The sequence below is a fragment of the Giraffa tippelskirchi genome, chromosome 2 (assembly GCF_054371585.1).
Source record: "Giraffa tippelskirchi isolate mGirTip1 chromosome 2, T2T-mGirTip1v1.2.pri, whole genome shotgun sequence".
NCBI classification, from domain to species: domain Eukaryota; kingdom Metazoa; phylum Chordata; class Mammalia; order Artiodactyla; family Giraffidae; genus Giraffa; species Giraffa tippelskirchi.
In genome coordinates this window covers 195,239,164-195,266,472 of record NC_137276.1, presented here as the reverse complement: position 1 = coordinate 195,266,472, position 27,309 = coordinate 195,239,164, and the positions used below count along the sequence as shown (strand labels likewise).

General features: G+C 34.6%; 1 protein-coding gene across 30 annotated transcripts in view; it reads left to right on the top strand.

Annotated features, from left to right (window-relative positions):
* EPHA3 (EPH receptor A3) overlaps positions 1-27,309 on the top strand; it is a 393,120-nt gene that overhangs the window by 117,003 nt on the left and 248,808 nt on the right. For all 30 annotated transcript variants that reach the window (XM_081547714.1, XM_081547725.1, XM_081547692.1 and 27 more), the window contains one exon: positions 2,896-3,556. In XM_081547714.1, the coding sequence (XP_081403840.1) occupies positions 2,896-3,556 (661 nt within the window). The remainder of the gene's footprint in view (positions 1-2,895; positions 3,557-27,309) is intronic.

The following is a 27,309-nucleotide window of genomic DNA, read 5'->3' as shown; positions in this document are numbered from 1 at the left end:
CTACATTGATATCTTCATAATTAAAATCAAATTTTATATCAAATTGTGAAAATCTTTACATGGTGTCATTTCTGTTTGGTGTCTGACAAAATGCTGTCCAGAGCAGGAGAAAATTGCAACTGATTCATCAAAGTACAAACTTATCTATTTTGATAAGGAAATTCTGACCTAAAATTTTTGAAGTCAGTTGTCTAATTTTTAAATATGCCTGTCATCTAATGTTCTGTAAAATGCCCATAGAAAGCATTTATTCTCTGGAGTTTTTGTTAGCTCTATGCTCTACAATGCCATCATAGAATCAATGTAATACTAACAGAGAAGATGCAACATAATAATACTATTTAACATTGCAGTTTTTTTTTTGAGCTTCAACTCAGTTCACAGGTTTTACATTTTCTGATATTAAAGTTATACATTAATTTTGGTTTTGAATGTGACTTACTTTTATAGTCACCTCAGTGTAAAATCCTCAGAAATGAGACTCTCATATATACTTTTGTTCTTAAAAGCTCTCCATATAATATATTTATAGAATGGGTGTTTGAAAATGATAAACTGGTGATTATCAAAAATATCTTATGAGTATTTTCTTGTATATTATTCTAGGGTTTTCTAAAATAACAAAAATGGGTTCCTTTGTTGGATGTTAGCCATGACGATAAAGACAAGCCAATTTTGCCTCCAGAAAATGATTGCTTCTCATATATTCCAGACCCTGAATGATCCAAGTTACTGAAATAAGTGGTGCTGTTTAATTATTTGCTTTTGTTTTGTTCTTAGGTTGGTAGGAGAGCTAAGGAGAATAAAGAGTTTTAAAACTGTGTTTCTCACATTGGTAGTGGGGCAGGGTGCAGCTTGGATTTGATAATTCAAACATTCTAATGTAAATAATTATTTTTTTGGCTAATGAGGTTCAAAGGCCAGATAAATGCCATATTTCTTTACTTTTGGTTATTGTCAATTTAAAAAAATAGCATTTTATCTCCCTTTGTAACTAGAAGTTGTGGATTGGAATTCCTATATGTATTTAATAAATATAAGTAGAAAATACATTAAGATATTTTAAATGACACTGATTTAGTTAAAAATTATTTAAAACTTATTCCTTATGAAAATAAAAAACTCTCTTAATGAAGAATATTTTAGGAACCCATTTATAACGGGCATCACAAGGATTTCATTTATTTATTTACAAAGTTAAAATATATTCTCTAATATGAACTTTATTATTTCCTTGAATTATTACTAAATATATTATAAGAAAACATAATTTTTATGCATTTTATTCATCTTTTATTCCCAAAAGGTGAAGTTGTGTGCTGTATATTACAAAGGATATAAAGAGCTCTAAAATCTAACAAATGTATATGAAACAATGTTAAACTAATCTAATGATGTGTCATGAATTAAATCTAAAAATGAAAAAGATATTTAATAAGTGTTATACAAAACACGAAGTGTCTTAAGCACGTTAAGGTTATAGGAGGCATCACGTAGAAATGAGCAAAGTCCAATGCTCTATTTTTATACCATAACAAAAGAAGATCCAACATTTCTTTTAAAAACAAAAAAGTTCACAGAGACAAGAACAGTATGTGCATAAGTGAAACTTATAATTCTCTAGTCTTAATTCAAACTTTTAGAAAAAATTAAATGTAAGTTGGGAATAGTTTTTGGAAAACCGCAAATGCCAAACTGAAGAGTTCGAAGTTCGTACATGAGTAATGGGGAGCCATAGAAGATTAGAACCCTAATATGACATGGAAAATGATGTATTTTCCTAGCAGCAATAGGATAACTGGGCATGGTATAAAGAGAGTGTAGACACAGGCATAATAGTTAGAAACAGATAGAATAATAGTTTCAGAATCATAAATAACACAAACAATGTTATGCTAACTTGAAAGCTTCTCAAAACCTGTATAAGGATCAAAGAAGCAGTGCTTAACTTTTCTAAAAAGTCTTGAAACTTTTTGAGTGTATTTACAATGAAAAAAAGTTTTATTACCATCATAACCCTCACTGCTATACCAACAATTTATGTAGCCATGTATTTCTTGCATGTGGAAAATTTAACATGGATAAAACATATTAAGAATTGAAATGTTCACTATACTTAAATCTTCTGTTCTACATGTATAACTATTTGTTGGGTTTTGGGGAGATGGGAAGGAGACATGTTTGTGTTTTTACTTCAGAAATTCAAAGTTCTCCATCATGTATTTCTTGAAATGAGCAAGTATGTTAATAAATGTCATGCATAAAGATACCTGGTAATGAAATAATTTAGATTCACTTTGTTTGCGATATACTGATTTTACCAAAGTCTGGCCAAAATTGGGGAAAGTTTAATAAAGAGAAATGCTAGGCAGTGGTATTTTTCTTTTTCTATTTCATTTTAAAGAGCAAACCAAAAAAATCCCCTAAAATATACAACAAAATAGTTTTTATCATGTTATTAGAGATGACTGATTTGACATTTTTATCCTAGGATGTTTTTCTAGGTCCAATCAATTGCTAAGAAACTTCTTCCTGAATATCACACAAACTCCAGTAAAATTCAAACGTGTTCATCAAAATTCTGAATTATTTTGTGTCAATGAACTCAGAGAACCTTGTAAATAATAAAAACTGCAAAAAAAAAAACACACAGAAGTTATATTGTAACAAATTCAATAAAGACTTTAAAAATGGCAAAAAAAAAAAACCCTGCAAACAAGAATGTTACAGAGTTGCTGCACATCTTGATCTTTAATGAGCAACAGTGAAGTTTCTGCTTATTTGTTTTGTATTTCCTGTGATGCCATTAACACCTTCATCTTGTATTCACAATTATTCATCACGTTTAACTCACTAATTCTGCCTTTCTTTTTTCTTCTTCTTTCATTCTTCAAGTGGGAAGAGATCAGTGGTGTTGATGAACATTACACACCCATCCGGACTTACCAGGTGTGCAATGTCATGGATCATAGTCAAAATAATTGGCTGAGGACAAACTGGGTCCCCAGGAACTCAGCTCAGAAGATCTATGTGGAGCTAAAGTTCACTCTCCGGGACTGCAATAGCATTCCATTGGTTTTGGGAACTTGCAAGGAGACTTTCAATCTGTACTACATGGAGTCTGATGATGATCATGGAGTCAAATTCCGAGAACATCAGTATACAAAGATTGACACCATTGCAGCTGATGAAAGTTTCACGCAAATGGATCTTGGGGACCGTATTCTTAAACTCAACACTGAGGTTAGAGAAGTAGGTCCTGTCAACAAAAAGGGATTTTATTTGGCTTTTCAAGATGTTGGTGCTTGTGTTGCCTTAGTGTCTGTGAGAGTGTACTTCAAAAAGTGCCCGTTTACAGTGAAGAATCTGGCTATGTTTCCAGACACAGTACCCATGGATTCCCAATCTTTGGTGGAAGTTAGAGGTTCTTGTGTTAACAATTCTAAGGAGGAAGATCCTCCCAGGATGTACTGCAGTACAGAAGGTGAATGGCTTGTACCCATTGGCAAATGCTCCTGCAATGCTGGCTATGAAGAAAGAGGTTTCATGTGTCAAGGTAAGAGTCTTCTCTATTTTCCCTAAAGTGGTACTTCTTACTTGTGAGTTTATGGTAGACTAATTGAAATAAATGAAACCAGCCTGAATTCACTTAGCAGCAAAATGTGACTCAAACTAAATAGAGCCTACTTATAGACTAAATTTATAACACTTGATGTGTTGATTCATAATTTTTGTACAGATATTAACATATTTGATTATGTGGTGCTAGCCTACATACTACTAGACCAATTGAAAGGGAAAAAAAAAATCTCTGTCTCTTTTATGTAGAAGGAAGAAATATCATTGGAACTAAGCTAATCTGATTCTAACAGAATTAGATTCTGCACTGACTATTTATGGTTGTGCTCATCAATCTCATAGCAATACATAATTCATTGCTATAAAATATATTAATAGTGTCTCTTCAGTGATATCTGTGCATAAAATATGGATTTACTTATAAAACATTAGTGTTTTAATAAAAATATTTTATTTAAAAATCCAGGGTTGATGCTTCAGTTTTTGGTATACAGAGGAATAATTTAAATTATTTAAAATTTTGATCATGGTAAGTAAAATCAAATAAAAGATCATCTTTTCCATAGGAGATTATATCAGATGATAAATTCCACTTAATCCCAAAGTTTGTTATTTAGCTGTAGGCAAGGTTTAGTGTTTAAGAACACACAGAAATTATCAGTAAAATTTTAAACGTTTCAATACATGGGAGAACTTAAATATATAGTCTTTGGAATCTAGTCTGTTTTAATACCTTTTAATGCTGTTAACTTAATCAAAAGAATTGAGTTTGGTAGTCTACTTGTGGCCATTTAGTCTCAAGTCCATATGAAAGAGATGTATCTACTTTATATATATGCTGACCTTTCTCAGAATCTGAACAGGACATATCATTTTGCTTTTAATTATAGATAGTTTATAGAATTTATTTTTAATGACAGCAAATGATACACCCTAGTCTGACACTTCATGTTATTTATATTTATATCATGTAATTTATATCTGATGGCAAGAGCCATCAGAATACTGTTACTAAATATGGTTTTGAAAATTCTAAACTGGAAACAGCGTACTAGCTACTACTTGCTTGGAGAGAAGTCTCAATAGCCTTTATATTCCACTTTGAATTATATTTTATCACTGTGGTATTGCTTGTGTTATCTTTGTGGGATTTATTTTAAATAAAATAATAAAAGCTTAGATCAGGAAGCCTTGGAGGAGGAAATGGCAACCCGCTACAGTATTCTTGCTGAGAAAACCCCATGGACAGAGGAACCTTGTGGGCTATGTTCCATGGGGTCGCAAAGAGTTGGACGCAACTGAAGACTGAATATAGATCAGGAAAAATTTAAAAACTGACTGTTTCCTCTGGTTTTTTTCTACTGACAGTCTCTGATATCCACACCAAGAAAGGAGTAGATGTGCCTCTGTCTCAATATCATTATCAGTGTGCACTGAACTATTTCACACAATTTTTTCATTGAGCAAGAACCTAATCATTATTTAGATTTTAAATAATTTTCATATGATGCTCTGTGTCTTATTTAAAGATGTAATATAAAAATGTGTCAGCAAGATAAATAAGATCACATAAAATGTTAATATAAATAAATAAAACATGCACGTAATTAACCTATATCACATGCTATCTTGAGACAAACTTTAGTAGAAGGATTTTAAAAAACAAAGTGACATTAAATTGTATTCAGAAAGTTCACAGTAGATTCAGAATTGCTTCTGTTTTTTAAACATTTTAATTTACCGAACCACTTCTTTAAAGTAATTATTATGTTACTCAATGATACTCTATGGCAAAATTACTCTTAGAGATAACATTTGTATCAAAGTTTTATTTCCTTGATTCTTGTAGTTTATTATACTGAAGACATTAATAGCACCTCCTCAGCATAGTATTGCTATATTATCAGACTTTTTCAACATTTAAAAATACTAGTTGCAGCATTAGATGCATTTGCATAGTAGCAAATTATTCGAAGAAAAATATATTGAATAAGAACTAATTATAGTAGAATTAGAGATAGAAGATAAAATGGGATATGATTGAGATTTACAAGTATAATGACTTTTCAGTAATGTAACTTAAAGGTGCAGCTTGTTCTTATGGTTATATCTTACCATTTGCTAATGTTGCCAGGTGAATTTTAGTTCAGTTCAGTTCAGTTCATTTCAGTCACTCAGTGGTGTCCGACTATTTCTGCCCTCATAGACTGCAACACTCCAGGCCTCTCTGTCCTTCTCCTACTCTTGGAGTGTACTCAGACTCATGCGCATTGAGTCGGTGATGCCATCCAACCATCTCATCCTCTGTCGTCCCCTTGCCCTCCTGCCTTCAGTCTTTCCCAACATCAGGATATTTTTAAATGAGTCAGTTCTTCGCATCAGATGGCCAACTTATTTGAGTTTCGGCTTCAGCATCAGTCCTTCCAATGAATATTCAGGACTATTTCCTTTAGGATGGACTGGTTGGATCTCCTTGCAGTCCAAGGGACACTCAAGGGCCTTCTCCAATACCACAGTTCAAAAGCATCAATTCTTCGGCGCTCAATTTTCTTTATAGTCTAACTCTCACATCCGTACCTGACTACTGGAAAAAACCATAGCTTTGACTAGATGAACCTTTGTTGGCAAAGCAATGTCTCTGCTTTTTAATATGCTGTCTAGGTTGGTCATAACTTTTCTTCCAAGGAGCAAGCGTCTTTTAGTTTCATGGCCGCAGTCATCATCTGCAGTGATTTTGGAGCCCCCAAAAATAAAGTCTGTCACTGTTTCCACTGTTTCCCCATCTATTTGCCATGAAGTGATGGGACCAGATGACATGATCTTAGTTTTCTGAATATTGAGCTTAAGCCAAATTTTTCACTCTCCTCTTTCACTTTCATTAACAGGCTCTTTAGTTCTTCTTTGCTTTCTGCCATGAGGGTGGTGTCATCTGCATATCTGAGGTTACAGATATTTCTCCTGGCAATCTTGATTCCAGCTTGTGCTTCATCCAGCCCAGCATTTCTCATAAAAGTTAAATAAGCAGGGTGACAATATACAGCCTTGATGTACTCCTTTCCCTATTTGTCTTCCTCCTATTTCATAGTAAAAGTAATTTTGTATATTCCAGTTATTAGAGGATGTGCCAAGGTATTCTACTTCATGCTGATTTACATGTAATGTTGAGTCTAAATCAGTGTATATTAGCACATTTTTTAATATGTCAGTGTAAGTGCATAGTCTACTATGTCTTAAAAATCTAATACACAACCAATTAATTTACAGCCTGTAATATAATAGGCCATCATGGCTTGAGGCTTGATTTTGCTTTTGTTGTCAGTGGTGGTGCTGGTGTTTATTATGGTTTCCTTTTTTAATTTTAAAAATCTGGTTGATTTTTAAGGTTGTGAACTAGTCAGCACTGTTTGCTCTGACTCTCAAATTGTGGTTTTATCAGCAGTGCTTCAATTCAGGCACACAAAGGAATGGTATTACTTAGAATAGATATAGGTGAAAAGATAACTAAATACATTTCATGTATTTCATGAGCTTATTTTTGTTTTGTTTTGTTTCATTGTACATAAGGATGGAACAATACCTTGACATACATATGTGGCTAGATTTTAAACACCTCAGGGTAATTTTATAACACAATGATCAGCAAACAGAGGTTTACAGTTATCTAAAACAGAGGAAAATAAGACTCAGTCACTTTATTTCAACAAATATTTAGATAGAATCTACTTAATTATAAGAAGCATAGTAAGAATGAAATACATTTTTAAAAATTTTCATTAAGCCCTTACTGGATGCCAGAAACTGTGCTCACTTGCTAAGTTATGTCCATGAGTTATCTTATTTATCTCTCAAGATAGCCTATGAGTACATCCTTTTATTAGCTCCATTTTTAAAATGAGAAAGTTAAAAAAAAATTTTGAAAGTTTAAATATCTTGCCTTTGGTCCTTTAGGAATGTTGAACTTGAGATCTGAAGCCAGGTAGTCTGATTCTCAATGTTGCAGTTGAAACCTCAACCCACACTGCTGCTGCTGCTATGTCACTTCAGTCGTGTCCGACTCTGTGCGACCCCATAGACAGCAGCCCACCAGGCTCCCCCATCCCTGGGATTCTCCAGGCAAGAGTACTGGAGTGGGTTGCCATTTCCTTCTCCAATGTATGAAAGTGAAAAGTGAAAGTCAAGTCGCTCAGTGGTTTCCAACTCTTAGCAGCCCACACTACTTTCCCATTTTTCAGTCCAATGGTGGCAGAGACCAGGAAACCCCACAAGGACACTTATTCTACTGAAGCTAGAGTATTGTATATTAAAGGATAATAGGACCATAGGAAACTGGCACAAAGTAACCAAGAATCTGTCAGTATAAGGTCCCTCTGTTTCAGCTTATTTATCACAGCTTTCTGTTTCTAGATTTTTAAGAAAGAAGAATTACTAGACAAAATGCCATGGGGAGACTAAGATTAGCTCAGGTGATACCTAACAAAATCTGGATAAATGAGCTGTCAAGCAACTTAGATATGCCAAAAAGTATAGCAAATTGAATTCAATATCTCTAAACATCTCTAAGTTCTAAATAATAATGTACCAGACAGTGGGAAAACATAGATAGATAAGTCAGTGTACCTCCCTTCTAGGAGCTTACAATCTAATATGAAAGACAGATAAATAAATGAGTAATTTTAATACAACACAGACCAATAAGTCTTCTACTAGGTACAAGCTTTCTTGGCAAGGAAGCAGAAGGAGAGATTAATTTAGAGTATTTCAAAATTAATAATGGAAATTGTTCATTAATAGTGAGAAGCCTCTGCATTGAGAGTTTTGGACCCATCATTATTGTGCTTAGCAACTTTTGGGTAGGGAGAAAGGGATAACTATCTTACCCAACTTATGCATTCCAGAAGGAATGTTTTATAATTTGTTTATTAAGTTATTATCTCAAAAATCCCAAATGTGTAGAAGTCCCATTAAAGTTTTGTGTTCTGAGCTTATTCTATACAGAGGTCTTATAAAGGATCTAAATTTCATTAGTAGGTCATTTTCTGATGTTAGCAATGAAATACTCTTAAATTACCTATTCCCCTCTAGCTGAATATTTGGGATAAAGTTCATTGAACTAAATGATAAAAATGAGACAATCTCTGATAGGAAAAGTATTTTGTCGACAAAAAGCTCATCAATTTCAGAACTATAAATAAAACCAAAGGTATCTTTATGCAGGACCAGAATTTTAGCCATATCGTTATACTTGTCTTGCATTTGATACAAACTTTTATATTAATTCATGTTTCCTGGAATGAGGAAAAGTAGTAAAGTTATACTTTGACCATGGATTCAATTATTAAATATATATCAAGACTCTACTATATGCAAAATCCTGCCAAGGATACTAGAGAGAGAAAGATGAATATTATCACTGCTAAACTAGTTTGGTTTATAGTTCAAAAATGTGTGTATGTGTATTAAAATATTTTGGTTTCTGCCTCTAAAATACATGTATTTTTAAGTGAATTATTAAACAGAGTTAAGTCAATAGTTTACACTTAAAAATAAGTTGTGTGTTGAGGGAAGTGTATTTGTATGGGAGGGGATGAGTGAGAGGAAAACAAAAATTTCTGTAATAAGATGCTTTATGTTGCTGGCTTTTTTTGCTAGGAAAGATCAAACACAGGAAATGGAAGAGTGGAAAATGATGAACCTTTCTATTTCACATACTGGTTAGAGGGAGGAAATAAGGGAAGATTGTAAGAAATGTTAGTAGCTAAAGAATTAATCAGAAATTGCATACCAAATAAACTTTTCATAGCACTTTCAGGAGGGTAGAGGGTACTTATTATGATGAATTTGGTAAAACAGATGCACATATAAATAACTACAAAAACTTAAACTAATGGTAACATAATTATTTAGAAATGAAAGTAAGAAATCATGCATCTGATTTGGTTTTCTAGAAGTTTCTCTAATATGTAATTTTAAAATATGATCTTTCTTTAAATGCTATCTCTCATAAAGGAAGTAAAGTCACTCAGTCGTGTCTGACTCTTTCTGACCCCATGGACTGTAACCTACCAGGCTCCTCTGTGCATAGGATTTTCCTTGCAAGAATGCTGGAGTGGGTTGCCATTTCCTTCTCCAGGAGATCTTCCTGACCCAGGGATTGAACCCAGGTCTCCCACATTGTAGGCAGACGCTTTACCGTCTCAGCCACCAGGGAAGTCAACAGGAAAGCTATCTCTCATAGTATCTCTTTTATTTTACCATGTGTGTGTGTGTGTGTGTGTGTGTGTGTGTGTGATTTACATCTTATTTGGGCCATGTTCCTCAGATTTTGACAAACTTGGTTGATGTTGAAACTATGGTCAAATTACAGGTCAAGATGTTATTATAGGATGTTAGTAAACCTCTTTTTAATAAGATAACATTGAAAATTTTCAATTATAAACCTAAATCATGTGCTGTTTGCTTTCAGTCATTGACAGTCAGGGTTTACTTGGTTCATTTCATTTGGGAAATCCTTCATAGTTCTTACATCCCAGGATAACACTTTTGTGTTTTGAAGATCGGAGGTGTGAGGAAATTTCACATTAATACCAAGGGAGCCTTGTGTTCTTTACATATGTATTTTTACTTCTGGCAAATGAATTGTTTTATCTATTTTGATTTAGTTGAGAGAAGAAATGAGAATGCTAATGTCTTTTTATTTAGTCAGTTAATTACATCTGAGCCAGAGACCTGGCAGTTACTATAAATATTCCTCCTACAAACTTTGTTTAGACTTAATGTACCAAATACCTTATTAATGTCACCGAAGAATCTGTTGCTCTGTGTTTTATCTGTGTGCATTCATTGTGGAATGCTAACTTCATTCCTTGTCTTGTACATTAGCAGCTGGGTAGAAAAGTGTGTTTGATGTGAACTATGAAGATATCTAGAATTCTTGATGATTTTCCATAATTATGTTTATTTAACTTACCAGCTCTTACTCTTTACTCATTTCTCTGACTGTTCAGCAAGTCTCTTAAAGAAGCAGTCACGCTTTCAGTAACAGAATGCTCACTTTGATAGAGGCACTAGAGAAAATTGAAAACCTCAGAGGTTTCCCAGCACCTCCTTAGTCTGTGTGCATCTTCCAGAAGTACGAGATGCTTGTATGTTTTAATGAATTCAGAAGTATTTCTTTACAGTTGTTTTCAGAATGAAAGTGTCTTGAGGGGAGGGACTACATCATATCTGTTTAAAGGACACTGTGCCTTCAACCTAGCAGATTATAATTGAAGACGTTTTCAATTAGATAGGTACTAGATGAATAATTATTGGGAGATTTCTATGACAACTATGCATTCTTAGAATGTAAGTTCTGGAAATGACGTACCTCTCATTATATATCTTTGAATCCGCTAGGTTTTCCAGAATGTCTTGCACATAAAGATGTGTGTTTTATCTAATTTAAAATGAATGCATTTGACTACTAGGTCACATACAGTTGCAACACACTAAGACCAGAATCATCTCAACTATGATTATAGTAATAAATAGATTAAGTAAAATAGTAACAATTTTTACATAGTACCTGAAAGAATACTTTTTCTCTTTTGTGAATTTATGATAAATATTATTTTTCTAACTTGAAAAAATCAATCTCCACTAGTTTCATACCTATTATAAAGCAAGAATCAAGCTATTTATGGAGTTGCTAAACCAACTTTATCCTTTAATTTTACACACTTAATACTTAAAGATTTATTCATCCTTTAATGACTGCACTGAGATTGTCAGGCTTCTTACCTTGATATGTGAAACTTTTATTCATTTTCCCTGGATTTAAAACAGCAGCACTCCATTCCCACTTTGCCTTTTCACTGCTTAGCAAAACATTTTCAAACCAATGAGTTTATTTGAATAAAAATTTTGCCAGTAAGTAAAAATATAAATAACTTTCAAATAAAATAGATATCTTATATCAGCTTTATAATAGCTATAAAACTTTTAATTTATTCAAGTTTTTATGTCATCTCACCAATTTATATAATAAATTATAACAGTATTAACATGATTCAGAAAACTTCCTCAAGTTTGTCCTTAACCTTCTGTATGCATTTAATTGTTCTGTTTAGCAAAAGGCTCTTGTCACTGACAATTGCTTGGCTCAAGAGTCCCAGAAACGCTTTATGGATAAACAACTTGAACTTCAGTCTCTTTATCCAAAGAAAAAGGGGGGAGTACTATCTACCCTTCAGATTTGCCATTGAAAGTATGCTTAACCCATTAAGAATATCTAGCAAGAGATAAAAATTATCATCATTATTGTCATTCATTTGTGTCATAGGATTGTATAACCTTCCTTGTCCTCTTGTTTTAATCTGTGTTAAAACACTGAGAAATGACAGGCTCACCCATTCAATAGTCTCTATCTAACCTTAAACATTAGACCTTAGAGATACCTTGAGGGAGAGAAACTGTCTAATGAATTTGTATTTGTTGTTTAGTCACTCAGTCGTGTCCAACTCTTTGCAACCCCATGGACTGCATAATGCCAGGGTTCCCTGTCCTGCACCATGTCCTGGAGCTTGCTCAAACTCATGTCCATTGAATAGATAATGCCATCCAACCACCTCATCCTCTGTCATCCCCTTCTCTTCCTGCCTTCTATCTTTCCCAGCATCAGGGTCTTTTCCAATGAGTCGGCTCTTTGAATCAGGTGGCCAAACTATTGGAGCTTCAGCTTCAGCATCAGTGCTTTGATGAATACTCAGGACTGATTTCCTTTAGGACTGACTGGCTTGATCTCCTTGCAGTCCCAGGGACTCTCCAACATCACAGTTCGAAAGCATCGATTCTTTGGTGCTTAGTATTCATTATTCTCTCATTGGTTGCCCACCTTCTTTTAATTAGAAGTTTTCTGAGGTGACTTCATTTTTAGTTCCATTAAACCTCTAGTCTGTTCAATCATAAGTGAACAGACTATGAATACAGACCCTGTATTCTTTTATAATATCATTAGCTTTCATTTTTCTTCTTCTAAACACTCGTGACCTTTGATTTTTCCCATCCGGTATTTGACTCAGTCTCCTATTTTCTTTAGCACAGGTTTTTTCCATGGATTTTTCAAAAGTGTCTTTGAATTTACACATGAACATTTTTATGTTGTATAACCAGAGGGACTTACAGATTTTGACTGATTTAAGAAAATACAGTTTAGGAAACAAACAATTACAATAGTAAAATTAAATTGCTATATTTCAAAAACTAAACCTAAAATTTTTGCAAACTGTTTTATACCCTAACATTTATTGTATATAAGACTATCTTAAATAGTTGATGAAGATATAATAATAAATAATGTTCTTGCCCTGAAGAAATTATCTGAGTCAAAAATAAGTAATTAGATAAGTCAAAATATTTATCAAACCAATTCACTTTATATACAAAATAACTATATCTATTTGATTTATTTTAGGTATTTATGTTCACTTGAGAATCACACAAAGAGAAAAGAAAGCAGTAGAGGAAACAGCATAAATTATTAAGTAAATGCCAAATATGCTTACATGAATTATCATGTGATATTACTAGAAACTTTCAATCCAAGCATGTCAACACACTATCTGAACAGTAATTAAGTAAAAACTCTTTTCAAATCTGAAAATGAGAGGAAAAATAAGGGAGTGTATTTGATTTGTGACTTAAGTATTATAGTTCATTTTTAGTCTATATAAAAACAAACAGTATCAAGTTAAACCATGAATTTGCATGTTTAAGATACTAGAAAGAAATGTGAAGTCTTTGTTCTGTATACACTACAAATTAGATTATTTTGAGTAGTCAGAGACAATTTAATTGCAAACATATTAGGAGAGATATGACCATCATTAAATTTAGAGAGTAGAACAAAATAATATCTAATCATTTAAATACCTCATAATAAATAAGAACAAGTCAAGTGATCAGCAACAAACCAACATAAAAGACCTTAAAAGATCCAGATAGTTTTATAGATGTTAAAACTCTCATACAAAATTATAAATAAATAAGAATTACAGTGTTTTAGTAAAATATATATTCTGCTACCTTATATGTACTAAATATATATTCATATACCTTATATGGATTATCTTCAGTTATAGCAATTACATTGTTCAAAGAGGGATAAATAGTAAGAATTTCTTCTTTTAATAAATATTTTACTACTCTTTATCCTAACCCAGAAGACCATTTTATATGTCAGTATTAAGGTATTTTCCTGAGGTTCTAACCTAGTTTGCAGTTGTCTTACATGAAATAGCTATAGGATATTTGCTTTTAGAATATAAATTTCTTTTCTATCTTTCTTTAATTTTTAGCTATGGTAAGGTCTATGAACTTTCAGATACTTTTTCTGGTCCAGTGTTTTAAAGTGGCAAATAATAATTTAGGTCGCACCAATATGCCTAATGTATAATCTTTGGGAAACACAAATAATTTGTTTATTGTGTAGTTTGTTTGAGAGTATATCTGTGACAAATATGGATGAAGTTTCTCAGGACAGTATTCACTATGCAAATTTAAGACATGGAAAAAAAATAATTCCAGTTGCAGGAAGTAAAATAGCTCTCATTTTCCTTGAAATGGGTTATTTCTGTCACTGCATTTTCAGTTTCATTTCAAAGGAAGATCAGAATATTGCTCTGATATCACTCACAAAATATCTATTAAATGTAAACTCATCTGAAAAGTGATTCAAATTTTCCAAGAAAAAGCCATGTCTGTGAAAGGTGAAATATTGGTTATTTTGAATATATAAAATTTATAGTTATTTTGACTTCTTAATGAATATCACCTTGTCAAATAGATTGTAGATCTGTCATAGTAATTTACCATCAAGTCTAGTTGGACCCTGTAGGAAGTCTTAAATTTCATTTCTTTACTTAGATTACTTTGGGGTTTATGTAGACAGCCTTCCTTAGTTCTGATTTGCTGCATTCCAGTATGTAATAAAAGTTTTTAAAGCTTAGCTATTATATAATCTATGGCTTTTTAAAAGAATATTCATCTTCAGTTTTTCAAACTTATACTTTTTCTTTCTAGCTTTTCAGATATTATCAAATCTTCCATATTTTAAAATTTGAGGAATTCCGTGTAACATTTTTACAGAATACATAGAAAGATTTTTAAATGACAGTATTGACATTTCATTAACTTCTCTAATTTGTTTTATTGGTTTTAGTCAGCCTCTCCCAGAGGAAAGAAAATCAAACCCTATGCAAAATAAACTGAAAACTAGATCTTTTTCTCCACCTTGAGATGCATGGATTTTGTGAAATGCATTGGTAATCATTTCACAAAGATTGTTTTGCTAGTACAGATTCATTGAACAGTTTCCATCTTCTTTTCTGTGATTTATCCCCCCCCTCATTTCTCTCTGTGTGTGGATAGTTTTGACAATCCCTTATTAGTTCCAGAGTAGAACTTATGAGAGCTAATAAGGGTTTACATTACAGTTCTGACAGCTGGCACTAAACTTTAATAGAGAGCAATTGTACAGAGAAGTATGAGTTTTGATAATATTTGATAAAAGTGCTCCCAAAGTCAGAGCCATTTGGAAAGAATCATATGACAAGAAAGACTGAATGTATACTCTGCTGTTGTAACTTCTCATCTTCTAGGATGGGAGCAAAACATCCTGTTGGCAGATAACTCAAAATCACTTATGGCCCCCTCTCTGAGAGAATAGAATCTGTGATAGTAATAGAACTATCCTAGAATAAAACTTTGATCATATTCTCATCCACTGCTGTCCCTGCACTCCTCGGAAATGTCTAGCTATCGATTGTCTTTCAGAAACACAGTCACAATGTGGACATTTAATCGCAGATTTGTCGTGTGAGAGGAGACCCAGGAATCTCAAGGGAGCATTGAGATTATGAAAGTCAAAATCATCACATGATCAGTTACAGATGTTTTTGTGTTATTTTTAAAAAGTAATAAGAATGGCTTCTAATAGCTAACGATCTTGAATGTGAAATATTCCTGAACTCTCTGTTCAGTGGTCAGTTACAAAGCCACAAGAGGTTAAAAGTAGATACTCTAATTGAGAACAGCTGCTACTTTTTGACATGAAGACTCACTTTCAACAAGAAAAGAGAAAGCATATGCTATGGAATGGGAGAATACTGATCTTGAATTAATGCATAAAGAACATGTAAAGGTTTGTGAAGCTCAGAAACAAACCTGTGTATATGAATGGTTGGGAATAAATAATTTTGCTTCTCTGGTAGTTATTAGGGAAGAAAATCTGTATTTCAGAAATTAGGATCCATTTACTGTCTATATCATACTACTGTATTGAAGATATATGAAATATTTCAATCTGATTTAGCACATGTCAAGTTTCTCTGGCATACATTTATCAATGTGCTAAATCAGAAAGAAAGAGAATACAGTTCTTCCTTCCAAGTGCCTTGGATTCTAAAGGGTATATGAACTGAACTTATGTTAAAAGGATGAAAGGCAATATTTTTAAGGAAATAAAAGTGGAATAGGCATGAAAGACAAATAGTGTTTAAGGAACCATCAAAATATGCTGCAAAGATGTAATAAATGGAGAGATTTCAACCTTTATGGAGTTAGATATTGTTCCATCATTTATTCATTTTGTCAACAAAAATTTAATGAGTGTCTGGTGTACCAAGTATTCACTGGACATGTGGCTCTGAACCAACCAGAAAAATGTCCCTGCCTTCAAGGAACTTAGATTTTAGTGGAAATATGAAGAAATAAAATGCTGACACAGACTTTTTCAGCATTTAACACTCATATAATTTTAAAAACTAGTCTAATATTCTCAACTCAGGCAATTTTGCATCCAAGGGACATTTGTCAATGTCTGAAGACATTCTTGGTTGTCACAACTGGGGAAGGAGAGTGCTACTGGCATCTGGTGCTTAGGGGCCAGAGGTGTTGTTAAATAGCCTGTAATGCACAGAGCATCTTCTACAAGAAAGAATTATCTAGGCAGATCTCTTCAAGGTTGAGAAAACCTGATCTAGAATAACCTCTCCATAACAGAGCTATGAATTAAGGTTAAAATCTCAAATCATACATTAGCAGAGTCTAAATCAGAACCCAAGCTGGAGCATCTCACTCACAATTTTGCCTCAGGACTCATCCTTACTGGGATTTACTTAGAAATTTATGTAGCTTTTGAAGGCATATGAAGTCTTTCTAACTACTTAGCTAATTCGAAAGTGACACTTATGCAAAGAAAAATGAAATTTCTTTATCTGGGAGAAAGAATAAAAATTTCTGGAAGAGTGACATGAAGATGAATAGTTAAAAACAGGAAATGAACATTACTTGCACAGATCTAGAAAAAGTGACTAGGATTTGGTAGTGCAAGAACTAAGAATGTGAACAAATAAAAGAGATATCAAGGAGAAAGCCTTTGGAGATTGAGGGAATTTTCTCAGGCAAAGAGTTCAGACAGCTGCTACTGAGTTAGTTCTCTTTTAGGATACTCTGACATGCTGACACAAATTCAAATCTGACATTTGATTCCCTTTATCCTGTAATGTGATACTAATGCGAAGATGACAGGTAAATGTGGTTATATTACAGGATGTATTAATAATAGCCTTGATAGAAAAAGTTCCTATAGTTCAAGTTCTGTGACTGTGCCTTTTTTGAAAATTAGAGGAACCCCCCCACATCAGCTTTATTTATTTTTTCCCTAAATAGCCACTTCTGTCCTCTGGCATGTAACTGAGCTCAATACTTCATTTAATTCCCCCAAAGGCCTATGGCCCTGGAGAAGGGAATGGCAACCCACTCCAGTATTCTTGCCTGGAGAACTCTATGAACAGAGAAGCCTGGCAGGCTACAGTCTGTGGGGTCGCAAAGAGTCAGACATGACTGAGCAACTAACACACACACACAAATGCCCATGGAGAAGCACTATCATGTCCCCATTTCCCATGAGAGGAAACTAGAGGCTTAGAGAAATTGCCCAGTTGTCCAAGGTGTGAAACTGGACCTTGAGTGTGGAGCAATGTATGTGACCAGTGTTCCTTCTACCTCTCTCGTCTAGAGAACCTAGGGAAATAAGGAACCTGAAGCCCACCAACCTGTATTTTCAGAAATAGCCTGTGAAGCTCAGGGCTGTAGATATTGCAAGAATGCTTTTAAGAATGCTAGTCAATACTTTTCACTATGTCTTCTCTCTGAGACCCCTTACATTTACTTCTAGCCCTAGTACCAGACCCTGGAGGAGGAACTGGCAACCCACTCCAGTATTCTTGCCTGGGAAATCCTATGGAGAGAGGAGCTATATAGTTCATGGGGTCACAAAGAGTCAGACACGACTGAACATGCATGCCAGTACCAGAAGAGCTTGTACAGTTCCTTGGGCTTGTTTTCATGTTTATAAATTAATTCATGTCATGGTCATGATATCTTGCTTGCATTCTCTATACAGGAACCCAGAATTATGTGACTTGCTACATCCTACAAAGAGCTACACCCTTTCAACGTGTCTTTTGGATACTAAACTCACAATTTTATTTTTTCTCCCTATATTCCTTTTGTGTGCTCATATTCACTTTTTAATGAGTATTTTATAGTAATCGATTCCATCTTGAATTGTGCATATCCTGTCTTAAGTGTAAGTCGTAAATACATTTGAATTGGCATTTATTGATTGCCTAGTGTGTAGTCAGTTGTTAACATACCATTTGATCTTCAGCGTAAGCCTTACAAGGTAAATATTGTTAGCCACACTTTACCTAGACAGAGCTAAGAGAACTTACTGATTTGCCCTGTGTTACAATGCCAGGATATAAATTCAGGTCTGTCTAATTCTGAAACCCAATCCTTTTTCTAATGTAGGTAATACTTTTCTTTTGATGATATTTTGCATAGCATCATAATGTGAAAATTTGCAAGTTCTTGCTGCTGAATTAGTGACTGGAGAATTTGGTTATTGGAACTGAGAAAAAAAGATTGACAATAGTTATTTAAAGAGGCAAGAACTTAATATATTCATTAATATAATAATTTCCTCTTTTTTTTCAGTGTAGAATTGGGTGAGATTATAATACAAAAATGTTTTAACAGGGTATCTGGGGCCTTTATTTTTCAGGCATGTGGAACTGAGTCATGCCTCCAATTATTTCTGCTTCCATTTCCATTGCCCCTGCTGTTGCTGAGGACATGATTGATAGGAGATGATGGCGAGTGTAGGACCAGAGTTCACAAAACACTCGCTATGTGCCCAATGTGTATGCTCGCACAATATGCTTCATTATTAGCTTGACAGATCTCCAAGTGGCAGATTGAAAGTGAATTTTAGATTTGGCTGATGTATCTGCTACCATACTGAGTTTTTTCAAAGATCATAAATATTGGTATATGTAAAAATATACATGCATGTGTGAATATATATGCATGTATACATATGAATAAGTTTATAGGTATATGGATATATACAACATGTACATGTCTATTATATACATATATGTATGTAGGTTACATGCTCATATACAACATGTACATGTCTATTATATACATATATGTATGTAGGTTACATGCTCATATATATGTATATATACATATATATATATACACATTAGCACTATATACTAACATATAAAACTAATTTTTCTTTTAAAAGTTATTGGTGTTATGAATTATAAAATCTTATTTTGCTATTAGAAATTTCTTAACCTTTTCAGTTTTCCAAAATATGAAGGCTTCTATAAATCAACTATTTCATTAATATACTGAAACTCTTTTTGAATGTTTATGTTCAAGAACAGAAGTAATTTCCTAAGGCTTTTACTGTTTGTAGTTGCTGCATTTTAGTGACAAGATATACATTGCTTTATATCCAAATCTATGTAATGATGATAGGTGGGATAATGGTGTTCTGTTAGAGTTTCAGTGCAGAGCTACTGGAAAAAGAAAACTGAAAGTAAAAGCAGACTATATCCTTCATAAGGTTGATGGTTGCTCTTATTAGTGATGAAAAGGAGATGAGAAAATGCATTGGCTTGCTTTTTATTAAGCACAGTAGGTAAAGCAGGTGAACATCTGAAAGCTCACTGAGCTGCCATAAAGAAATTTAAACATTGTTCACATTGGCCAGTAGCCAAGCTCATGCTGTAAACTCCAGACAAGGGTCAGCATTGCAAAGAAATTGTCAGCTCTATTTGTAGAAGATGGTTTCTGTATATTCTTAGTCTATTAATAAACCTGAGATTTACCTGACAAGTTTAGTAAGATTGCATTTGTTTTACCTGACTTAATATACATCAAATTCGTCACAAAAAAATCGAATAAGATTCCTTAGCGATTTAATTTTTTTATTTAGATCTTGTTTGATCACTTTATTATAATATCTGAAATCTATGAATAAGCTTGGTTTCTGCATGTCTTGACCTAGAATATTTTTTAAAAGTCAGAGTTAGAAGAGAATTGTAAAATACAAAAAAAATATATACAGTACTACAATATTGATAGTAAATATGGTACTAAAATATGGTACTAAACTTTTTCTTCATTTTAAATTATTTATCTATTTTTTAACTTTGCAATATTTTATTTGTTTTGCCATACACTGACATGAATCCACCATGGGTGTACATGTTTTCCCCTTCCAGAACCCCCCTCCCACCTCCCTCCCCATCCCATCCCTCTGGGTCATCCTGGTGCACCAGCCCCGAGCGCCCTGTATCATGCATCGAACCTGGACTGGTGATTCGTTTCACATATGATAATTTACATGCTTTCATGCTATTCTCCCTTATCATCCTTCCTCGCCTTCTCCCATAGAGTCCATAATACTGTTCTATTTATCTGTGTCTCTTTTGATGTCTTGCATACAGGGTTATCTTTACCGATTGACTAAATACCATATATATGTGTTAGTATACTGTATTGGTGTTTTTCTTTCTGGCTTACTTCACTCTGTATAATAGGCTCCAGTTTCATCCACCTCATTAGAACTGATTCAAATGTATTCTTTGTAATGGCTGAGTAATATTCCATTGTGTATATGTACCACAGCTTCCTTATCCATTCGTCTGCTGATGGGCATCTAGGCTGCTTCCATGTCCTGGCTATTATAAACAGTGCTGCGATGAACATTGGGGTACACGTGTCTCTTTCAAGTCTGGTTTCCTCAGTGTGTATGCCCAGCAGTGGGATTGCTGGGTCATATGGCAGTTCTATTTCCAGTTTTTTGAGGAATCTCCACACTGTTCTCCATAGTGGCTGTCCTAGTTTGCATTCCTACCAACAGTGTGAGAGGGTTCCCTTTTCTCCACACCCTCTCCAGTATTTATTGCTTGTAGACTTTTGGATAGCAGCCATTCTGACGGGCCTGAAATGGTACCTCATTGTGGTTTTGATTTGCATTTCTCTGATAATGAGTGATGTTGAGCATTTTTTCATGTGTTTGTTAGCCATCTATATGTCTTCTTGGAGAAATGTCTTTTTAGTTCTTTGGCCCACTTTTGGATTGGGTCGTTTATTTTTCTGGAATTGAGCTGCAGGAGTTGCTTGTATATTTTTGAGATTAATTGTTTGTCTGTTGCTTCGTTTGCTATTATTTTCTCCCATTCTGAAGGCTGTCTTTTCACCTTGCTTATAGTTTCCTTTGTTGTGCAAAAGCTTTTAATTTTAATTAGGTCTCATTTGTTTATTTTTGCTTTTATTTCCAGTATTCTGGGAGGTGGGTCATAGAGGATCCTGCTGTGATTTATGTCGGAGAGTGTTTTGCCTATGTTTTCCTCTAGGAGTTTTATAGTTTCTGGTCTTACATTTAGATCTTTAATCCATTTTGAGTTTATTTTTGTGTATGGTGTTAGAAAGTGTTCTAGTTTCATTCTTTTACAAGTGGTTGACCAGTTTTCCCAGCACCACTTGTTAAAGAGATTGTCTTTTCTCCATTGTATGTTCTTGCCTCCTTTGTCAAAGATAAGGTGTCCATAGGTGTGTGGATTTACATCTGGGCTATCTATTTTGTTCCATTGATCTATATTCCTGTCCTTGTGCTAGTACCATACTGTCTTGATGACTGTGGCTTTGTAGGAGAACCTGAAGTTGGGCAGGTTGATTCCTCCAGTTCCATTCTTCTTTCTCAAGATTGCTTTGGCTATTTGAGGTTTTTTTTGTATTTCCATACAAATTGTGAAATTATTTGTTCTAGTTCTCTGAAGAATACCGTTGGTAGCTTGATAGGGATTGCATTGAATCTATAGATGGCTTTGGGTAGTATACTCATTTTCACTATATTGATTCTTCCTATCCATGAACACGGTATATTTCTCCATCTATTTGTGTCCTCTTTGATTTCTTTCACCAGTGTTTTATAGTTTTCTATATAGGTCTTTTGTTTCTTTAGGTAGATATATTCCTAAGTATTTTATTCTTTTCGTTGTGTTGGTGAATGGAATTGTTTCCTTAATTTCTCTTTCTGTTTTCTCATTGTTAGTGTATAGGAATGCAAGGGATTTCTGTTGGTTAATTTTATATCCTGCAACTTTACTATATTCATTGATTAGCTCTAGTAATTTTCTGGTGGAGTCTTTAGAGTTTTCTATGTAGAGGATCATGTCATCTGCAAACAGTGAGAGTTTTACTTCTTCTTTTCCAATCTGGATTCCTTTTATTTCTTTTTCTGCTCTGATTTCTATGGCCAAAACTTCCAAAACTATGTTGAATAGTAGTGGTGAGAGTGGGCACCCTTGTCTTGTTCCTGACTTTAGGGGAAATACTTTCAGTTTTTCACCGTTTAGGATAATGTTTTCTGTGGGTTTGTCAAATATAGCTTTTATCATGTTGAGGTACGTTCCTTCTATTCCTGTTTTTTGGAGGGTTTTTATCATAAATGGATGTTGAATTTCATCAAAGGCTTTCTCTTCGTCTATTGAAATAATCATATGGTTTTTATTTTTCAATTTGTTTATGTGATGTATTACATTGATTGATTTGCAGATATTGAAGAATCCTTGCATCACTGGGATAAAGCCCACTTGGTCATGATGTATGATCTTTTTAATATGTTGTTGGATTCTGTTTGCTAGGATTTTGTTAAGGATTTTTGCATCAATGTTCATCAGTGATACTGGCCTGTAGGGTTTTTTTTGTAGCATCTTTGTCAGCTTTTGGTATTAGGGTGATGGTGGCCTCATAGAATAAGTTTGGAAGTTTACCTTCCTCTGCAATTTTCTGGAAGACTTTGAGTAGGATAGGTGTTAGCTCTTCTCTAAATTTTTGGTAGAATTCAGCTGTGAAGCCATCTGGTCCTGGGCTTTTGTTTGCTGGAAGATTTCTGATTACAGTTTCGATTTCTGATTACAGTTTCAATTTCTGTGCTTGTGATGGGTCTGTTGAGATTTTCTATTTCTTCCTGGTTCAGTTTTGGGAAGTCGTGCTTTTCTAAGAATATATCCATTTCTTCCAAGTTGTCCATTTTATTTGCATATAGTTGCTGATAATAGTCTCTTATGGTCCTTTGTATTTCTGTGTTGTCTGTTGTGATCTCTCTGTTTTCATTTCTAATTTTGTTGATTTGATTCTTCTCCCTTTGTTTCTTGGTGAGTCTGGCTAATGGCTTGTCAATTTTATTTATCTTCTCAAAGAACCAGCTTTTGGCTTTGTTGATTTTTGCTATGGTCTCTTTTGTTTCTTTTGCATTTATCTCTGCCCTAATTTTTAAGATTTCTTTCCTTCTACTAACCCTGGGGTTCTTCATTTCTTCCTTTTCTAGGTTATTTATTTGGCTTTTTTCTTGTTTCTTGAGGTGAGCCTGTATTGCTATGAATCTTCCCCTTAACACTGCTTTTACAGTGTCCCATAGATTTGGGGTTGTTGTGTTTTCATTTTCATTCATTTCTATGCATATTTTGATTTGTTTTTTGATTTCTTCTCTGATTTGTTGGTTATTCAACAGTGTGTTGTTCAGCCTCCATATGTTAGAGTTTTTAATAGTTTTTCTCCTGTAATTGACATCTAATCTTACTGCATTGGAATGATTTCAATTTTTTTGAATTTACCAAGACTATATTTATAGCCCAGGATGTGATCTATTCTGGAGAAGGTTCTGTGTGTGCTTGAGAAAAAGGTGAAATTCATTTTTTTGGGGTGAAATGACCTATAGATATCAGTTCAGTCTAACTGGTCTATTGAATCATTTAAAGTTTGTGTTTCCTTGTTAATTTTCTATTTAGTTGATCTGTCCATAGGTGTGAGTAAGGTATTAACGTGTCCCACTATTATTGTGTTATTGTTAATTTCCCCTTTCATACTTGTTAGCATTTGCCTTACATATTGTGGTGCTCCTATGTTGGGTGCATATATATTTATAATTGTTATATCTTCTTCTTGGATTGATCTTTTGATCATTATGTAGTGTCCATCTTTGTCTCTTTTCACTGCCTTTGTTTTAAAGTCTATTTTACCTGATATGAGTATTGCGACTCCTGCTTTCTTTTGGCCTCTATTTGCATGAAATATCTTTTTCCAGCCCTTCACTTTCAGTCTGTATGTGTCCCTTGTTTTGAGGTGGGTCTCTTGTAGACAACATATATGCTGCTAAGTCGCTTCAGTCATGTCCGACTCTGTGCGACCCCATAGACGGCAGCCCACCAGGCTCCGCCGTCCCTGGGATTCTCCAGGCAAAAATAATGGAGTGGGTTGCCATTTCCTTCTCCAGTGCATGAAAGGGAAAAGTGAAAGTGAAGTTGCTCAGTCGTATCTGACTCTTAGCAACCCCATGGACTGCAGCCTACCAGGTTCCTCCGTCCACGGGATTTTCTAGGCAAGAGTACTGGAGTGGGGTGCCACTGCCTTCTCCGAGACAACATATATAGAGGTCTTGTTTTTGTATCCATTCAGCTAGTCTTTGTCTTTTGGTTGGGGCATTCAACCTATTTACATTTAAGGTAATTATTGATAAGTATGATCCTGTTGCCATTTACTTTATAATTTGGGGTTCCAGATTATACACCCTTTGTGTGTTTACTGTTTAGAGAAGATACTTTAGCATTTGTTGGAGAGCTGGTTTGATGGTGCTGAATTCTCTGAGCTTTTGCTTGTCTGTAAAGCTTTTGATTTCTCCTTCGTATTTGAATGAGATTCTTGCAGGATACAGTAATCTGGGTTGTAGATAATTTTCTTTCATCACTTCAAGTATGTCCTGCCATTCCCTTCTGGCCTGAAGAGTTTCTATGGAAAGATCAGCTGTTATCCTTATGGGAATCCCCTTGTGTGTTATTTGTCGTTTTTCCCTTGCTGCTTTTAATATTTGTTCTTTGTGTTTGATCTTTGTTAATTTGATTATTATGTGTCTTGGGGTGTTTCGCCTTGGGTTTATCCTGTTTGGGACTCTCTGGGTTTCTTGGACTTGGGTGATTATTTCCTTCCCCACTTTAGGGAAGTTTTCAACTATTGTCTCCTCGAGTATTTTCTCATGGTCTTTCTTTTTGTCTTCTTCTAGGACTCCTATGATTTGTATGTTGGTGTGTTTAACATTGTCCCAGAGGTTTCTGAGGTTGTCCTCATTTCTTTTAATTCTTTTTTCTTTTTTCCTTTCTGTTTCATTTATTTCTATCATTGTATCTTCTACCTCACTTATCCTATCTTCTGCCTCCATTATTCTACTGCTGGTTCCCTCCAGAGTGTTTTTGATCTCATTTATTGCATTATTCATTATATATTGACTTTTTTATTTTTTATAAATCCTTGTTAAATCTTTCTTGCAACTTCTCGATCCTTGTCTCCAGGTTATTTATCTGTACCTCCAATTTGTTTTCTAGATTTTGGATCATTTTCACTATCATTATTCAGAATTCTTTATCAGGTAGATTCCTTATTTCTTCCTCTTTTGTTTGATTTGGGGGGCATTTATCCTGTTCCTTTACCTGCTGGATATTTCTCTGCCTTTTCATCTTGTTTATATTTCTGTGTTTGGGGTGGCCTTTCCGTTTTCTGGCAGTTTATGTTTCCTCTTTATTGTGGAGGTTCTTCACTGTGGGTGGGGTTAGACGGGTGGCTTGTCAAGGTTTCCTGGTTGGGGAAGCTTGTGTCGATGTTCTGGTGGGTGGAGCTTGATTTCTTCTCTCTGGAGTGCAACGAAGTGTCCAGTAATGAGTTTTGATATGTCAATGGATTTGGTGTGACTTCGGGCAGCCTGTATATTGAAGCTCAGGGCTATGTTCCTGTGTTGCTGGAGAATTTGCATGGTATATCTTACTCTGGAACTTGTTGGCCCTTGGGTGGTGCTTGGTTTCAGTATAGGTATGGAGGTGTTTGATGAGCTCCTATCGTTTAATGCTTCCTGGATTCAGGAGTTCTCTGGTGTTCTCAAGATTTGGACTTAAGTCTCCTGTCTCTGGTTTTCAGTCTTATTCTTACAGTAGCCTGAAGACTTCTCCATCTATGCATCACCGATGATAAAACATCTAGGTTAATGATGAAAAGTTTCTCCACAGTGAGGGACATCTGGAGAGGTTCACAGAGTTACATGGAGAAGAGAAGAGGGAGGAGGGAGATACAAGTGGCCAGGAGGAAAAGAGGGGAATCAAAATGGGAGAGAGCAAGCTAGACAGTAATCACTTCCCTATGTGCTCTCCACCGTCTGGATCTCTCAGAGATGTTCACGGAGTTACAGAGGGAAGAGAAGAGGGAGGAAGGAGACAGAGGTGGCCAGGAGGAGAAATGGGGAAATTAAAAGGAGAGAGACAGATCCAGCCAGTAATCAGTTCTCTAAGTGTTCTCCACAGCCCAGAACACACAAAGAGATTCACAGAGTTGGGTTGAGAAGAAAAGGGGGAGTGGGGAGATGGAGGTGACCTAGTGGAGAAAAAGGAGAGTTAAAAGGAGGAGAGAGCAATCAAGCCAATGATCTCGCTCCCAAGTAAATATGGGTGCTGAAGATTGGGTTCTTGAAGATACAAAGTTGATAACAAATACTAAAAAGCAAAGATTAAAAATCTAGAGTAGAGGTTAGGTTCTCAAAAATACCGTATTAAAAAAAGAGGAAAAAAAAAACAAAAAAAAAGAAAACAACCACCAGAGTCACAAAATTTGCTTTAAAAATAAGGTCTTTAAAAAATACAAAAAAATACAAATAAAAAGAGGATATTTTTTTTTTTGCAAGGTAATAGTGGGTTATAAACATGAAAATTGAAGGAGTAATAGGGGACTTAAAAACAAAAAATAAAAATAAAAGAAAAGAAAATTAAATTTAAAAAAATTAAAAATAATAATAAAAAAGTTTTAAAAATTAAAAAAAAATGATAATAGTAAAAACATATCTAGGAAGTTCTCTGGAGCTGTTACGGACAGTGTGGGGTCAGTTCATTTTCAGATAGTTCCTTGGTCCAGCTTGTACTTCTCAAGGTCTCTAGGCCCCTTCCTATGTGGTCGGTGCAAACTACAGGGTTTTAATCTGTTACATCTGTCACTTCCAAAGCGGTTCCCTCTGTTTCTTTTAGCTTCTGTTTTCTGGTCTCTGCAGGGTGTAATTTCTGCCCTGACACAAGGAGGGCGGTGGTGGTCACATTTTTTTAGTCTCACTTGTTCAGTCGTGCTGTGGGGAGGGAGGAACACTGCAAACAAATCTCACTGGTGTGTGCTCACAATGTTTTGGCCACACTAGTTTTGCCCCGCTCACGGCGAGTGTGCTTTCCCAGTCTACTCTGCTCAGGCTCTAGGTTGCACTGCCGGGAACTGTCTGAAGCGGCCCCTGGGGTTGCCTGT